This window comes from Bubalus bubalis, chromosome 8 (assembly GCF_019923935.1).
Source record: "Bubalus bubalis isolate 160015118507 breed Murrah chromosome 8, NDDB_SH_1, whole genome shotgun sequence".
Classification (NCBI taxonomy): domain Eukaryota; kingdom Metazoa; phylum Chordata; class Mammalia; order Artiodactyla; family Bovidae; genus Bubalus; species Bubalus bubalis.
In genome coordinates, this window is record NC_059164.1 from 104,947,662 (window position 1) to 104,965,469 (window position 17,808).

The 17,808-nt window shown below is 42.3% G+C and overlaps 1 protein-coding gene across 1 annotated transcript; it reads right to left on the bottom strand.

The window, feature by feature from the left end:
* Positions 1 to 2,823: 2,823 nt before the first annotated feature.
* Positions 2,824 to 6,901, bottom strand: LOC102403209 (cationic trypsin). The gene is made up of 5 exons (XM_025291699.3): positions 6,755 to 6,901; positions 5,224 to 5,383; positions 4,540 to 4,793; positions 3,590 to 3,726; positions 2,824 to 3,055 (listed from the first exon to the last, which is right to left on the bottom strand). The coding sequence occupies exons 1-5, from the start codon at positions 6,792 to 6,794 to the stop codon at positions 2,906 to 2,908; spliced, it is 741 nt and encodes a 246-aa protein (XP_025147484.3). The 5' UTR covers positions 6,795 to 6,901; the 3' UTR covers positions 2,824 to 2,905.
* Between the last annotated feature and the right edge of the window lie 10,907 nt (positions 6,902 to 17,808).

Below are 17,808 nucleotides of genomic sequence, written 5' to 3' on the forward strand. Positions count from 1 at the left end.
CAAAGCTAGTGGAGATGATAGAATTCCAGTTGAGCTATTCCAAATCCTGAAAGATGATGTTGTGAAAGTGCTGCAGTCAATATGCCAGCAAATTTGGAAAACTCAGCAGTGGCCACAGGACTGGAAAAGGTCAGTTTTCATTCCAATCCCAAAGAAAGGCAATGCCAAAGAATGCTCAAACTACTGCACAATTGCACTCATCTCACACGCTAGTAAAGTAATGCTCAAAATTCTCCAAGCCAGGCTTCAGCAATATGTGAACCATGAACTTCCTGATGTTCAAGCTGGTTTTAGAAAAGGCAGAGGAACCAGAGATCAAATTGCCAACATCTGCTGGATCATGGAAAAAGCAAGAGAGTTCCAGAAAAAGCATCTATTTCTGCTTTATTGACTATGCCAAAGCCTCTGACTGTGTGGATCACAATCAACTGTGGAAAATTCTGAAAGAGATGGGAATACCAGACCACCTGATCTGCCTCTTGAGAAATCTGTATGCAGGTCAGGAAGCAACAGTTAGAACTGGACATGGAACAACAGACTGGTTCCAAATAGGAAAGGAGTACGTCAAGGCTGCATATTGTCACCCTGCTTATTTAACTTCTATGCAGAGTACATCATGAGAAACGCTGGACTGGAAGAAACACAAGCTGGAATCAAGATTGCCAGGAGAAATATCAATAACCTCAGATATGCAGATGACACCACCCTTATGGCAGAAAGTGAAGAGGAACTAAAAAGCCTCTTGATGAAAGTGAAAGTGGAGAGTGAACAAGTTGGCTTAAAGCTCAACATTCAGAAAACGAAGATCATGGCATCCGGTCCCATCACTTCATGGGAAATAGATGGGTAAACAGTGGAAACAGTGTCAGACTTTATTTTTCTGGGCTCCAAAATCACTGCCGATGGTGACTGCAGCCATAAAATTAAAAGACGCTTACTCCTTGGAAGGAAAGTTATGACCAACCTAGATAGCATATTCAAAAGCAGAGACATTACTTTGCCAACAAAGGTTCATCTAGTCAAGGCTATGGTTTTTCCTGTGGTCATGTATCGATGTGAGAGTTGGACTGTGAAGAAGGCTGAGCACTGAAGAATTGATGCTTTTGAACTGTGGTGTTGGAGAAGACTCTTGAGAGTCCCTTGGACTGCAAGGAGATCCAACCAGTCCATTCTGAAGATCAGCCCTGGGATTTCTTTGGAAGGAATGATGCTAAAGCTGAAACTTCAGTACTTTGGCCACCTCATGAGAAGAGTTGACTCGTTGGAAAAGACTCTGATGCTGGGAGGGATTGGGTGCAAGAGGAGAAGAGGACGACAGAGGATGAGATGGCTGTATGGCATCACTGACTCAATGGACATGAGTCTGAGTGAACTCCAGGAGTTGGTGATGGACAGGGAGGCCTGGCATGCTGCGATTCATGGGGCTGCAAAGAGTCGGACACGACTGAGCGACTGATCTGATCTGATCTGATCTGACTGGTTACATAGCATGGTCTCAGATAATCTTCAGAATTGGATGAGTGAGGGAGAGGTAGGGTTAGAGTTTGCTGTTATCTGTTGCATGTTCTTTGTTTCTAAAGGGTGTTGAAATGTACAGAAGTAAACCCCCTATGGTTAAGAACTACTTTTGGCTTTCTTGGTTTATTGGGTAATGGTAATGATACATAGAAATATTGAACAGAACTCAACAGTTGAACAGACTCTGCATCACTTGCACAATGAAATACTTCTAACAGATTAATGCATAAATTCTGTTCTCAATGTGCATATTCCCTCTCTTCAGATTTGTAAAAGGTTGTTTCTTATAATACAGAATTTTGTCTAATATCAATGCTTCCCAGCCTCCTGAGCTATGAAAAATTAATATTTGTGGTGTAAGCCACCTAGTTTATCTTTCTTTGCTTTAGCAGCTCAAACCAACTTACATAATACACATCCTTCACCTTATCTCTGGGATGGCAAACATTTCCCCCTTTCAAACTTCTTCCACCTGGTCCAATGATTTCATGCTCAAACCCCATTATACTTTCCCCTTGATCCATACCACATTTGCACAGGAACAAGGTGCTCCAAATATTCTCTGGATGACCCGGGCGACAGTGGAGGGTTCAAGGAGCACTGAAGGACAGAGAACACACCTGTGGCCAAGACTTTTATGTCCTCAGAGTAACAGATCTATTTTTGTCAAATGTATCTGCATTTGTACCTTTTTTGCTTGCTATTCAAAATAGTACATGGTTTGGGCTGAGGTTTGGGAGGTCTACTTTGGGACAGTGGTACAGATTTCTGGCACAAATCATGCCTGCTGTAGCAATAAAATTCCAGACAAAAACAAGAATATCTTGGAGAATGAAAAGAAATACGTAGGTGAAACTTTGGAAAATACAAGATCTGTTTTTTTGTTGGTTTTTTTTTTTAGGATCTGTGATTTCTAAAACACTCTCCAGGGTCACAGCAGTAGCAAAGTGATGGGACTAAGAACAGCAGAGACTTCATCTCAACTTTCCTATGACTAGGCCAGTAACTCTGGGAAGTCAGTCTTAACATTCTACATCTTAGTGTCATTATCTCTGTAAAAATATGATGATAACATAGACCCATACCCTTATTCATCTTAATAGCCTCAACATCCACACAGAATTTGGCATATAGTAGATGGATATCAATGTATTTTGATGCAGCTGAATGAATGACTAAATCACCTTTCAAATTCCATCTTCATATAATAGTTCAACTCTATGTCCACCATCTTCTCAACAGCCAGATTGAAGAGAAAGTATGTAAAAATCAACTAATTTCACTTGAACATATTTGGTTTTATAAATGATTTTATTTAAGTGGTGCTTTCAGGATGGCAGGAAGGTGGAGCTGGCTAACAGGGAGGGTCATGAAGAGATGAAGCTGTTCAGTTGGAAGCTATGGTCTGCTGAATCCAGCTCACGTAGTTGCAGACCTTGGTGTAGACACCAGGCTTGTTTTTCTGAGCGCAGCCATAGCCCCAGGAGACAATGCCCTGGAGCTTTCCACTGCAGACCACAGGGCCACCGGAGTCACCCTGGGTGAGAAGGAAGAGCCAGTTACAACCCACAGCTCTGCCCAGAGGGGAGAAAGGCTCAAAGGTGTTCCTCCTTTCCCCGGGGACCACGTTTCCAAATGCTGATCCTCCATGAGCCCAACTCTTTCCCAGGGAAATCAACTCTCATTCTCCACACTGTACCCCTATTCTTCTCCTCCCTCCTTCTCTCTCCCCTTTTTCCTCAACTGCAGGTCTGTGAGGCCAAGAAGAGACGAGGAACGGGAAGTTCGATGCTGCCCATCCAGCCAGGCTCCTTTCAAAGTTCTCTGCTCCTATATCCTTCCTCAGAAGGGCACCAGGATATACTGTTTGCACAAGATCTGTATATCTTTTCCCCTGAACCTTAACCATTAACACGGCAAAAAGAAAACTTGTTATTTTTCCCCAGCCTATCCTGAGCCCTCATGATCAGTCCCAGAGACAGCGTTTCAATGTTCTGAGTTTCAGGAACTGGGAAATGCGGTGGAGATACGTGAGGCTGAGCTGATGGACAAGGGGCGCGAAGCAGCTCACCTGGCAGGAGTCCTTTCCGCCCTCCAGGTAGCCTGCACAGAACATGTTGCTGGTGATCTGGCCTGGGTAGGCACTTTTGCAAGCGCTGTCAGATAGGATGGGAGCCTTCAGACACTTCAGGACATCAGGGTAGCTGGCTGTTGGGGACGAGATTGAAAAGAGAAGAGGATTACCCATACATTCTGGAAAATGTCTTTCTCAGTACCTCTCCCCATCTTGCCAATATTCCCATTCCTTCCCTCCAATTGCTAGTAGCTTCTATTTTGGAAGAACAACCATTATCTGGAGGGTCTTCCAAATGGTTTTAGTCAGCAAATTTTTTTCTCCCTAATACTAGTGCTGCTGCTGCTGCTAAGTCGCTTCAGTCGTGTCCGACTCTGTGTGACCCCATAGACGGCAGCCCACCAGGCTCCCCCGTCCCTGGGATTCTCCAGGCAAGAACACTGGAGTGGGTTGCCATTTCCTTCTCCAATGCAGGAAAGTGAAAAGTGAAAGTGAAGTCGCTCAGTCGTGTCCGACTCTTAGTGACCCCATGGACTGCAGCCTACCAGGCTCCTGTGTCCATGGGATTTTCCAGGCAAGAGTACTGGAGTGGGGTGCCATTGCCTTCTCCCCTAATACTAGTATCAGTGACCACATATCTTCAACCTAAAGACTTTATTTCTGAAGCAGGGCTATACTTCGAGCAGTTCCAACCTCAGCCTTTGTTTTATGTACCTATCATTCTTTGTTTCTCTGCAAATCACTATTCATATTTTAGCTGCATACCTGGCAACTTTAGCATGGTTCTTTCTTTCTGTGTTGTCAAGCAGAGGGAACCCTAAGATTACACAGAACCCCACTCTCCTCTGGGAATGCTGCCTTGAGTGACATAGGGCTACCTGACCCTGAACGTGGTTTTCACCTCTAGGATTCTCAGACCTGGTGACCGTGTTCCCCGTGAGACTTACTGCCACTGCTTTTGGTGTTGCCCCAGCCAGAGATGAGACACTGGGTGCCAGCAGAGGCACAGGATGTTGGCAGAGAGACAGAGGCTACTCGGCTGTTGAGACTGGCCGCTGATTTCAGTTTAATCAGCATGATGTCGTTGTTGAAAGTGTTTGAGTTGTAGCTGGGATGGACGATGCTCTTGGATGCACTGATGAATTGCTCATTGCCCTCAACGACATTAATGTTGTCTTCTCCCAGACGCACTTGGATTCCGCTGGATCAAAAGATGACAAGTTCTCTAAGTCTCCAGTGTGAGGGCCTCCCCCTCCCCGTGGAGCCCAGTCTTGAGCATAAGCACAGACAGAAGACCCTTGCAGTGCACACACACACACACACACACACACACACACTCATCTCCTGCGTCCCCTGCACTAGTAGGGTGATTCTTTACCACTGAGCCACCTGGGAAAGAGCTATGTTAGAATAGTCTAGATATATTTAACCACTCACTATTTTTCTTCTTGTGTCTTTACTGCCTTCATTTGGAAGGCCTCAATGCATATGTCTGGTGGGGGTGTATAATGAGGTCTTGGAATCTGAACGCTCCCCCTCAAGCATGACTCTGTAGTTCACCATGATTGTCTTTGGCATGGTTGAGGATGCCCTGACCTCAGAGAACAGGGCTGTGAGTATTGGTTACTTACGACTTGTAGCAGTGAGCCGCAGACACCACCCACTGGCTGTTGATGAGGGAGCCCCCGCAGAAGTGGTAGCCAGAGTTGAGGGACACTTGGTAGGGGACAGTATTTGCCCCACAGGTGTAGCCGCCCACGATCTTGTCATCATCGTCCACGGGGAAAGCAACTGACAGAGGCAAGTTGGAAACTCTTTATAGAACTGATTCATTGTGGAATTTCTACTCAGTAGCACAGTTTTGCAGATGAACCAGGAAAGATAAGTCATGTTCTCTTATGATGCATAATCAGGAAACTGTGATTTAAGTATAATTGTTTTCATAATCTTATTCTAGCACATATGCTTCTTACACTATTATAAGTATCTAACTTTTAGGTTTTAATGCTTTAAATTTGATCAATATAATGATTTTTACATTTGTAACATACATACACAGACAAATAAGAGATTCCTTACATAATAAATGTCCTGAGGCCCGCTACTTGAGGTTATAATGAATACTTTTTACACAAAACCCTGATGAGCAGACATTTAAGTATGTGTTCAATAAAACTTTGGGGTCACCATCATTATGTGTATTTGTAGAGTTCAATATAGGATAAATACCACATGAAGTAACAGAAAGGAAACTTTTAAATGCCATCCAAGAATGTTCTGACCTGAAAGTAATGGAGAGTTTTATTCTTTTGTTCCCCAAGTGTCTTCTTGGTTCTTGCCTAGATGTTCATCAAATGATTTCATAGAACATTATAAGGTGTGTGTCTCCAATGTTTCCCCTCATCCCAATTGTCTAACGATTTAAGTTTATTCAACATTGTAAAGTCGTGACTACTGAGTTGTTATGTTTTCTAAGGACTCCAATATCAGAGATTGTTACATGTACCCTATTATTTATGTATTTTAAAGTAATTTTAGGAAAGACATTTCTTGGTATATAGATAGGTGAAATGAATTTACAGCTATGCAATTTGGGAAAATATGGTAGTAAGTATGAATTGTGTAAAAATTAGCAGTATAAAAATAGAAATAGTAATTTTATATTTCTTTTCATGATTGCATGACATATCATATTATATCAGAGGGATATCATTAGTGAAGATGTGGTAAAATCCAGACCAAAGCTTTTATTCATGAGAAATAGAGTGTCTTTGCCTGTTGAGATCCTACTTAAGGTGCTCTTTAGTATAAAGGAGATGTAATGCTCACAAGACTAGTCCCAATTATTAAATGCAGATCATTAGAAAGGACAAAACATTTCCTTAACATTGACTATCATTTCTTTTTCACTGTTGCTTCATAGATAGTACCTTGATGTTCAAGGCAAATTCTTCCTCTTAATGTTTTCTGCATTGATCACCCCTGCTAACCATAATCTCTCACAAATGAGATTTAGCTATTTACAGACATATGTATTATTACACTGTTATTTCAACATCTTAAGCCTCTTGAGTATAGAGATTATATTCAACATTCATTGCTGTCTTCCAGAGTAGAAAGCACAACCTTAAATACATCATAGAACCTACTATCAAAACTTACCAGCAGCTCCCAGGAGAGCTAGAAAGATGAAGGTCTTCATGGTTGCTCACTGGTTCTGGACTAGGGACTAGGTTGCAGAGTTTCCATCCACAGCTATTTATATGTCCAGGTTTGTCATTGACACCCATGGCCACCGGTGCCAGAAATGTGATTTCCCAGAAAAATCACAAATCCAAATTTAGAATTCCATGCCACATTGAAGATAAGTCAGCAACCAATTTAAACATCAGCCTGTGTCCACTTTGCCAGAAGGTTATGGGAATGAAAGAAATGAGCCCACATGGTGACATGGTTCCTCAGAATAGAAAGTAAGTTACAGTAAGGTCACAGAACAGGGCTACAGGTGGCCTGATTCCCAGACAAAAAATTTAGGTCCTTGGTTGTCTCAAGTGTGAACATTTAACCTGAGGACTATCCTAAAATCTACACCCTTGAAGTTTAACTAATATTGCTGACTTCACAATATATAATTTGTCTTGTAATAGCTATGGTTTTATATATCCATGTCAATATTTCATTATTAATAGGAACACTTGTTCCAATGAGAAGAACAAAATCATTCCGATTTGAAATCAAAATAGATCAAGACAGCTAGGAGAAAAGTACAAAAATGTACAAAGTGAAGTCGTTCAGTCATGTCCGACTCTCTGCGTAGCCTACTAAGCTCCTCCATCTATGGAATTTTCCAGGCAAGTGTACTGGAGTGGGTTGCCATTCCTTCTCCAGGGGATCTTCCCAACCCAGGGATTGAACCCCGGTCTCCCACATTGCAGGCAGACGCTTTAGTGTCTGAGCCACCCAGAAAGCCAGCTAGGAGAAAGAATGAGCACAATTTATATTTATCTGGAATTGCTATTTAATAGGCATATTTTAAATACTTAACCTATGTTATTTAGTAATCCTCATGACAACACTTTAAGATACCCATTATTATTCCTTCTTAATCAATGGGAAAACACATACACATAAGTATGAAGGACTTTGCCAAAATCACAAAGCAAGAACATGGTGAGGTCAGGATTCCATCCCAGGAAATCTGGTGTCAGCATTTGTGCTCTTAACAACTGGGTAACACTTCCCTAGTCAGTTCACCCATATCTAGAGATCACAAAAATACAGAATTCTTGGCCACTGAAAAGACAATGGACTTATTGAATGCTTACTGTGTATCAGACACTACAGTTGGGATTTTCCACAGAGCAAATCATTCTGTCCCTAAAAACACATTTTTAAGTGTTGTGCTGTAATTTTTGCCATTTTCTAGATAGGATGGTTGAAGTTTAGATAAGGTGTTTTTCTCAAATTTTCAATAGTATGAAGTAGTCAATACAGGGTTTTGACACAAACACAGCCCTTTCACTTCAGGGTCCATGGCTTCCACTGTGATGCCATACACATAATCAAGGAGAACAATCTGAGCTCTATCAAAATAACGCATGACTCAAAGGGGTATATGGAATTCTTGGTGGTGGTTTTCAATCAGTTGTGTCTCACTGTTTGTGACCTCATGGACTACAGCACACCAGGCTTCCCTGTCCTTTTCCATCTCCCAGAGCTTGCTCAAACTCATGTCCTTTGAGTCAGTGATGCCATCCAACCATCTCATCCTCTGTTGTCCCCTTCTTCTCCTGCCCTCAATCTTTCCCAGCATCAGGGTCTTTTCTAATGAGTTGGCTCTTCGCATCAGGTGGCCAAAGTATTGGAGCTTCAGCTTCAGCATCAGTCTTTCCAATGAATATTTAGGATTGATTTTCTTTAGGACTGACTGATTTGATCTCCTTGCTGCCCAAGGGACTCTTAAGAGTCTTTTTTAACAGTTCAGTTCAGTTCAGTGCCTCAGTCGTGTCCGACTCTTTGCGACCCCATGAATTGCAGCACACCAGGCCTCCCTGTCCATCACCAACTCCTGGAGTTCACTCAAACTCACATCCATCAAGTTGGTGATGCCATCCAACCATCTCATCCTCTATTTGCCATGAAGTGATGGGACTGGATGTCATATCTTAGTTTTTTGAATGTTGAATTTTAAGCCAGCCTTTTTGCTCTTCTCTTTCATCTTCATCAAGAGTATCTTTAGTTCCTCTGCTTTCTGCTGTAAGGGTGGTGTTATCTGCATATCTGAGGTTATTGATATTTCTCCCAGCAATCTCGATTCCAGCTTGTGCTTCATCTAGCCCAGCATTTGACATGATGTACTCTGCATATAAGTTAAATAAGCAGAGTGACAATGGAATTCTAGAAATTCTAGAAAATGCAAGAAATGGGTTCCTGGAGGAGGAATTATCAAAATCGCTGGGATATGGCAGATGTTTCCAGAATAAGTGAATCTACGTGAGAACTAACTTCTACCTAGGTACAGCCATTCTACACCAAATAATACATCTGAATGCCATACTAGTATCTCAGTTCTTCTTTAGCAAGTTGTCACTCCTGGAGTAGTTTCTGTGTCTTTCATAGCTGAAATTTTTCTGATATGAAAATGACTTAGTAGAAGGCAGAGTTTCTCAATTCTGGCAGTATTGATAATATGAGCCTTAGAATTGTTATGGGATATTGGCATGCGCACTGTGGGATATTTATCAGCATCGTTGGCCTGTAGTTACAAGTAGCGCTAGTTCTTCCCCCAGTTCAGTTCAGTTCATTTCAGTCACTCGGTCATGTCTGACTCTTTGTGACCCCATGGACTACAGCACGCCAGGCTTCCCTGTGCATCACCAATTCCCGGCGCTTACTCAAACTCATGTCCATTGAGTCGGTGATGCCATCCAACCATCTCATCCTCTGTTGTCCCCTTCTCCTCCCGCCTTCAATCTTTCCCAGCATCAGGGTCTTTTCAGATGAGTCAGTTCTTTGCATCAGGTGGCCAAAGTATTGGACAGCATTAATGTGGGAAAAACCAAGGACAACTGATGGTGGTGGTGCCTGTGAGTGGGAGGAGAAGGGGGCAGAGTAGACCTGAAAGAGCTTTGTATTCTAATGAAAGTCACTAGAGAAATCTCTCTGTGGAACAGGCTAGTGGAATACTGGATCCAAGGGAGGTGTCTCTGTATCCACGTATGCATATTTGTCATTTATGCAAAGTAGGTGAGCAAGTCTGAGAATGACATCCTTGCATGATTGTGAGGGAGCTTTTTTGAGCCTCGAGGTCTCTTATACTTCTGAGATGCTGAAAACTTTCTATGAGGTTCGATCCTGGAGATAGGACTGAAAATTCCCAAACTCAATAAATATTCTTGTCTGCTCCTTCTGTGTGCAAACCTCCTGATCTCAATAACTTCAATTATTTCTCATTTAGGATCAACACAGAATATGCCATAATGTGTGGTGATCTCCTTCTTCAAACTCTTCCCATAAAAGAACCATAAGCTATGTATGGGGCATATACATATTTTTTTTACCCCCAAATGTGGGTTGGTGTCTATACTACTTTTCCTAACCTCACACATATGGTGGCCCAGAGGCATGTGTCCATATTAATTAATCTGTATTTTTGTCACCTCTCTTTCCCATGCATGTGGCTTAGTGACCTTGGAGGCACTAGTTTAAATAATCCTCCAGCAAATATGTTAACATTTGTATTGGCAGGAACAACAGTCACTGGTCTCTAAGGGTAATTTATGCCCTTTTCCTCAATGAGTCTGTTTTTCCTTTTCTTGGCTTCTTCTGCCATTTTCCTGGTTAATACATCTCCAGTCATCAAGGCTAAACTGGGCTGACTCTTTACCACTACAATGTGTAGGGAAATTTTATTAAGGATTCCTCTTCTTGAGAAAAGATGTACTAAGTAACGTAGTAAAAATGGAAGCAAACAATAAGGCAGCAAAATACAAAAGGATCAAGGTTCACAGCATACGCGTCTGTAACACCCTCGGTGCTGACCTGAGAGTCTGTGCTAAGCCGAATTTCTAATGCTGCCATAAAGGAAGTCACAGTTAGTGAACAGGATGTTCTTTTTTGATAAAGGAACCCTGGAAACAGGCTGAGTTTTCCTTGAGAGTTCTGCTCAAGGGTGGCATTCGTTTGGGGACATTTCTAGTCTAGCTTCGTGTGTCTGCCCCCACATTTTGGTTGTAGCATCGGCAACTTTTTTCTGTAAAAGGATAGCTCGTACATGCTTTAAGATTTGCAGGCAGTGTGGTGTCTGTCACAGCTACTCTGCTCTTGACCATAAGCCACTCTAAACAGTATGTAAAGGAGTGAGACCGCTGTGTTGCAGGACAAGCTTATTTACTAAAACAGGCTACAGGCCAGCTTATTTCTGGGTCACAGGCTGTCGACCCTGCTTCAGAAGATAGGGATGAAACCATTATATGCCCCATATCCAGACTTGAAGGCTTAGTGCTGAAGAATTGATGTTTTCAAACTGTGGTGCTGGGGAAGACTCCTTGGACTGCAAGAGATCAAAGCAGTAAATCCTAAAGGAAATCAATGCTGAATATTCATGGGAAGGATGGATGCTGAAGCTGAAGCTCCAATACTTTGGCCTCCTGATGCAAAGAGCCAACTCATTAGAAAGGACCCTGATGCTGGCATAGCTGGAGGGCAGGAAGAGAAGGGGACACCAGAGGATGAGATGGTTGGATAGCATCACTGACTCAGTGGACATGAGTTTGTGCAAACTTTGGGAGACAGTGAAAGACAGGGAAGCCTGGCATGCTGCAGTCCATGGGCTCGCAGAGTCTGACACAACTGAGTGACTGAATAGCAGCAAACATTCAGACTTCAAATTAAATGGTATTCATTTTCAGTGATCAGGTATGACTTGAAATATTGCCATCTAATTTGTTGCCTTTTCTTCAAGCAATATTTTAGGTAGAAAAGAAGAGAGGGGTTGAGGATTTAGAGCCAGAATGTTGGAATGACAGAGAACAGGGCAGGAAAAAGGAAATTCTGACAGAAATAGATCATTTTCCCAAAGAAGGAGCAGTGACAACATATTGGAAAGGAATGTTTAGATCTGGGACCAGAGTTCTAGCCTTCATTCAGTCACTAGCTTTTTGCCTTTTTTTTTTTTTTTTTTTTTTTTGGTCCCTGAACTTTAATATCCTCATGGGTAAAATTAATAGCCACAGAAAAAATTTGGTGAGATGCAGAGGTTGACATGATCTTTGATTCACATAATAGAGTTTTGCTGAAGTGCTAACATAAATAAATCATATCTCTGTCAGAATTCATATTTCCATGCAAATTTTAAAATTATTTGTTCTACCTCTGTGAAAAAAAAGTCACTGATATTTTGATAGAGATTGCACTGAATCTGTAGATTGCCTTAGGTAATTTGATCATTTTAACACTGTTGATGCTCCCAATCCAAGACCATGGAATATCTTTCCATCTGTTTGTATCATCTTTCTTTCATTAGTGTCACAGTTTTCTGAATATAGGTCTTTTACCGCTTTAGATAAGTTTATTCCTAGGTGTTTTTGTTTTTTTTTGATGTGATGGTAAATAGGATTGTTCCTTTAATTTCTCTTTATGATAGTTCATTGTTAGTACATAGAGATGCAACAGATCTCTGCATATAAATTTTGTATCTTGCAACTTCATTGATGAGCTCTAGTCATTTTCTGGTGGTATTGATGTCCAGATTGATCAGGAGGCTTTCCTGCCTGAGGAAATAGACAGCGGTGTTGAGATCTATAATGGGGACCGCAAGACCAAGGTGTCCAACACACTGGAAAGTCGGCTGGATCTCATAGCCCAGCAGATGATGCCCGAAGTGCAGGGAGCCTTGTTTGGTTCAAATGCCAACAGGAAGCTTTTGGACTAAGACAGCAGGAGGTGCGTGACATGGACGCTCCGGACATTGGAAGAAACGAGATGGCCTGTATAGCTTCCTGTTTGCTGTCCCCTGCCCTTATTTGTCCATGGATGCTCTTCTGTAGCTAATGTTCTCCTACTGATGGGTAATGACGGGAGTCTCAGTTAGTACCATAGGAAACCTTCCTCTAGCTTGTCTCAAAGTAGCACAATTTCCCGCCATTCTGCAGCGCGCAGTTGCAGGGCCAGGTGTGGGTGCGTGCGTGTCCCGCACCTCCTGCTGTCCTGGGCTCCACCGTCCAGCCTACAGGTGGTGGGGTGGTAGACTCAGTCCTCAAGTGCATGTGGGCCTCATCCCTTCTAGCAGCAGCTTCACGCCTACCTGTTTGGACCTAGAAGTGTCTGTAAATGTGATTTTAAGGTCTATTCCATCAATCTGCTCTATTTATTAAAACACAACATGGAGGTAAAAAAAAAAAAAGAAGAAGAAGATCATGTGGCTTATATTCTTCAATTTGTTAATGTGGTGTATCACATTAATTGATTTGATTTGAGGATACTGCAAATCCTTAGTCCCTGAGATAAGTGCCACTTGATCATGGTGTATTATCTTTTTAATGTATCGTTGGATTGTTAGTTGGCATGTTTTTGCATCTATGTTCATAAGTGATATTTTACCTATAATTTTCTTTTTTGTGATAGATTTGTCTGGTTTTGGTATCAGGCCTGTAATTTTCTTTTTTTGTGATAACTTTGTCTACTTTGAGCCTCACAGAATACATTCAGAAGTGTTCCTTCCTCTGCAATATTTGGGAATAGTTTGAGAAGGAAAGGTGTTAACTCTTCTCTAAACATTTTGTAGAATTCACCCATGAAGCCATCTGGTCCTGGCCTTTTCTGCTTGGGAGTGTTATAATTACTGATTCAATTTTTTTTTTTTTTACTGGTAATGGTCTGTTCTTATTTTCTATTTCTTCCTGGTTCAATCTTGGGAGATTGTCTCTTTCTAAGGATTTGTTCATTTCTTCTAGGTTCCCCATAGTTGTTAATAGTAATCTCTGAAGGTCCTTTGTATTTCTGCGATGTTGCTATAACTTATTTTCATTTCTGATTTTATTGATTTGGTCCCTCCCCCTTCTTTTTCTGGGTAAATGCTTATCAATTTTTTTTACCTTTTCAAAGAACAGCTTTTACTTTCATTGATCTGATCTCTTCTGCTGTTTCCTTTTTAGTCTGTATTTCATTTATTACTGCTCTAATCTTTATGATTTCTTTCCTTCTACTAACTTTGGGTTTTGTTCTTCTTTCCCTCCTTCTTTCGGGTGTAAAGTTAGGTTGTTTGAGGTTTTTCTTGCTCCTGAGATAAGCTTTTATAGCTAAAAACATCTTTTTTAGAACTGCTTTTGCTACATGCCATAGGTTTTGGATCATTGTATTTTTGTTACTCTGTCTTCCATTTGCAGCCACATCTACCCTCCACCCTACAAGATTAGCTGGTAAAGCAGACCTAATAAAAGGACAATTCAATTTATCACAGAAATGTTCAGGTATGTAATCTGAGACCCACAGCATCAGTAGAGCATGTGCAAATGCCTTTATGAAATGATTTGCAAACTTACTGCTTGTGATAATTATGATCTGGGGAGGCATTTATGGAGAGAGAACATCCTATTGGATTAGAAGGAAAGGAGATCAGGAAGAGAAACAGAGATGGATGGAGGTAAAAGTGAAGCTGAAGGTCAAAATAGAGCAACAAAAATAGGAAATGATGAGAAACAAGGAAAACATAGTCCCCAACCCAAGTCAGTTTTTTTATTAAGGCAGTTTTCTGCCAAATATGTTCATATCCTCAAGAATGCTGAGCGCATAGGTAGGAAGTCAGGAAAACTTGTTTTTTCGTGATTTGTCTTAAGCTCCATCATCCCAAATCCCTTTAATATACATACCTTGCTTTATGGGATATCAGTTCAGTTCAGTCGCTCAGTCGTGTCCGACTCTCTGCGACCCCATGAATCGCAGAATGCCAGGCCTCCCTTTCCATCACCAACTCCCGGAGTTCACTCAGACTCACGTCCATTGAGTCAGTGATGCCATCCAGCCATCTCATCCTCTGTCGTCCCCTTCTCCTCCTGCCCCCAGTCCCTCCCAGCATCAGAGTCTTTTCCAATGAGTCAACTCTTCACATGAGGTGGCCAAAGTACTGGAGTTTCAGCTTTAGCATCATTCCTTCCAAAGAAATCCCAGGGCTGATCTCCTTCAGAATGTACTGGTTGGATCTCCTTGCAGTCCAAGGGACTCTCAAGAGTCTTCTCCAACACCACAGTTCAAAAGCATCAATTCTTCGGCGCTCAGCCTTCTTCACAGTCCAACTCTCACATCCATACATGACCACAGGAAAAACCATAGCCTTGACTAGACGGACCTTTGTTGGCAAAGTAAAGTCTCTGCTTTTCAATATGCTATCTAGGTTGGTCATAACTTTCCTTCCAAGGAGTAAGCGTCTTTTAATTTTATGGCTGCAGTCACCATCTGCAGTGATTTTGGAACCCCCAAAATTAAAGTCTGACACTGTTTCCACTGTTTCCCCATCTTTTGTCCATGAAGTGATGGGACCAGATGCCATGATCTTCGTTTTCTGAATGTTGAGCTTTAAACCAACTTGTTCACTCTCCACTTTCACTTTCATCAAGAGGCTTTTTAGTCCGTCTTCACTTTCTGCCATAAGAGTGGTGTCATCTGCATATCTGAGGTTATTGATATTTCTCCCGGCAATCTTGATTCTAGCTTGTGTTTCTTCCAGTCCAGCTTTTCTCATGATGTACTCTGCATAGAAGTTAAATAAGCAGAGTGACAATATGCAGCCTTGACGTACTCCTTTTCCTATTTGGAACCAGTCTGTTGTTCCATGTCCAGTTCTAACTGTTGCTTCCTGACCTGCATACAAATTTCTCAAGAGGCAGGTCAGGTGGTCTGGTAGTCCCATCTCTTTCAGAATTTTCCACAGTTTATTGTGATCCACACAGTCAGAGGCTTTGGCATAGTCAATAAAGCAGAAATAGATGTTTTTCTGGAACTCTCTTGCTTTTTCGATGATCCAGCGGATGTTGGCAATTTGATCTCTGGTTCCTCTGCCTTTTCTAAAAGGGATATAGTTCCTATCAAAGTAAATTGATACCCAAGGAGATCCACTACTTAATTCAGAAATATTTTTTGACTCTGGTTTTAGAAACTACACTTTGGGGGATTAGGAAAAGGAAAGTAGTAGGCACCTTGAAGTCCACTCCAGGAGGAAGACATAGGTCCTTGGGCATGGGAGTGAGCAATCATTCACAAGTGTCGTAACTTTCAGGACTCTCAGTCAGCTGTCACTTTCCTACTTTATCCTTGGGGGGTGACAGTCATCAGGCAAACCATTTAGCAATCTTAGAAGAGAAGACAGGCTCGCATAGGACAAGTCATCTCAAGCTAACCCCATTTTCTTTGGGTGAGCTCACTAGGTTGAGGACTTTAGAGAAAAATTGGAACCTTGCATGTCTTGTTTTCAGCAAAGTACTGGACAGTATTTCTATGGTATTTTTGTACTTTCCATGGTATTTTTTACAAGTTGATACACGCTCTTGCTGCTGTACAAGGTATATTTCCAGCTGATTAACAACTTTTCTCCAAAGAGTTGTCTCAGTGCCCATACAAAATGTTCACGAAGTTGCTGAGCTCTGATTTGACATCCTGAAAGCTAAGTAGCTGATTTGCTAATGAACCAGAGCTGAGAAGAATCAACACCACAGATGACCAAGTCAAAGTACCAAAGATGTAACATCCAATGTAAAAATCGCCCTAGTTTATCCAAGTAGTTCTCCAATCATTTTACTCTCTTAAGTGCCACTACCGGACTTGACTTTGACCCACAGTTTGATATAATACTATTATTCCTAGACAAATGGACTTCAAGGAGATCAAAGCTAATGACAGAGCATCAAGTAACATTGGCCAATCACCCTCCTGGGCTCTTATTTCCTCTCTGCTTGAGGATCTTGGTTGTCACCATTTCCTTGTGACCAAGTCCTCATTTGATACATCATCTCCAGTAAATGGGTTTCTCTTGTTTTTGTGTCATTACCCACTTAGTATCCTAACTCCTTAGGAAAGTGTTCAGTTTTCCCATTCTGAAGCCAAATTTTCACCCCCGAGCCCAACTTACTGCCTTCTTCTCACCCCTCTGAGGCTGGCACTCCTCTTCTTGGGGGTTTGGGTGGTGAATCTATTCCTCTGACCCTGCCTGGGTATACTCAGTCCCGCCAAAGTAGTCCCAACCCACCTCTTGAGGCGCAAAGCCTGAGAGGGAAAGAGGAAACGTGAGCTGTAGAAACTAGCAAGGGCAGTGTCTCCCCAAGCAAATCCTCCCAGGACCAGGGAAACGCACTCAGAGGACAGGAACCCTGGCAGGGAGACACCGGGTCCCATCCTGTCTGAGCTGACGAGGGCTCTGGGCTCCTCTGCTGTGTGGTCCTTTGTCTCCTGGAGCAGGTGAGACCTGGGAACAGGTGGGACATTTTTGTCTTTGGACTTCTGGCTTTGCTCATGGAGTCACCTTAGGAGACTCTCTGAACGTGGTTTATCACTCTCACAGGCCCTTTGGACAATGGAATGACCCAGATCCCTAAACACCTGGTGATAGTGATGTGGAGTAAAGGAAACTAAAGTTTGAACAACGTCTGAGACATGACTCTATATATCGGTACATACAAAATGCTGCAAAATCTCCAGAGCTCCTGTTTTTCTAACCATAAGCCTAATCTATATTGAGAAGTCAGTCTGAGATGGAAGGGCCTGGGGTTAATCTGAACCTTCTGATTGCAGGCACCTAGGACCTCTTACTGCCTTCTGGTTTTGGTCCAGGAGAGAAGAACTGAGTTTTCCCTTTGGTTACAAGGGAGACCATCCTGAAATTCAGGGAGAAGAAAGAAGGTTGAGAGAAATCCCTGGATGGGAGAGGGTTAAGAGAGAGTCCAGGTTTGTTCACAACACAGGAGAACCTGGTTTGCAGAGGCTGTGAGTCAGTGCTGAAAGGTGAGGGGTTAAACACACACTATTGACTTTGGGTTGATCTGCAGGTGTTTTTGCCCCAGTAAAGAGCCTGGACTGCCAGACTTGGTGCCTGTGAGCCTGCCTAGAAGGAGTATAAAGGAGAGGGGTGTGAGGTGGGGTGGAGGCAGCCCTCAGGCAGGTGTGGGTGCAGGTGCAGAGCCAGGTCAGAGAGGAACAGGAGAGGTGTGGGCTTCGGGAGCTCAAGTGGT

Coding starts and splice junctions, on each gene's coding strand:
- LOC102403209 (XM_025291699.3), bottom strand. CDS start 6,794: ATGAAGACCTTCATCTTTCTAGCTCTCCTGGGAGCTGCTG. Junction 5,384..6,754: donor AGCTCTCCTGGGAGCTGCTG/GTAAGTTTTGAT, acceptor TGCCTCTGTCAG/TTGCTTTCCCCGTGGACGAT. Junction 4,794..5,223: donor GCGGCTCACTGCTACAAGTC/GTAAGTAACCAA, acceptor CTTTTGATCCAG/CGGAATCCAAGTGCGTCTGG.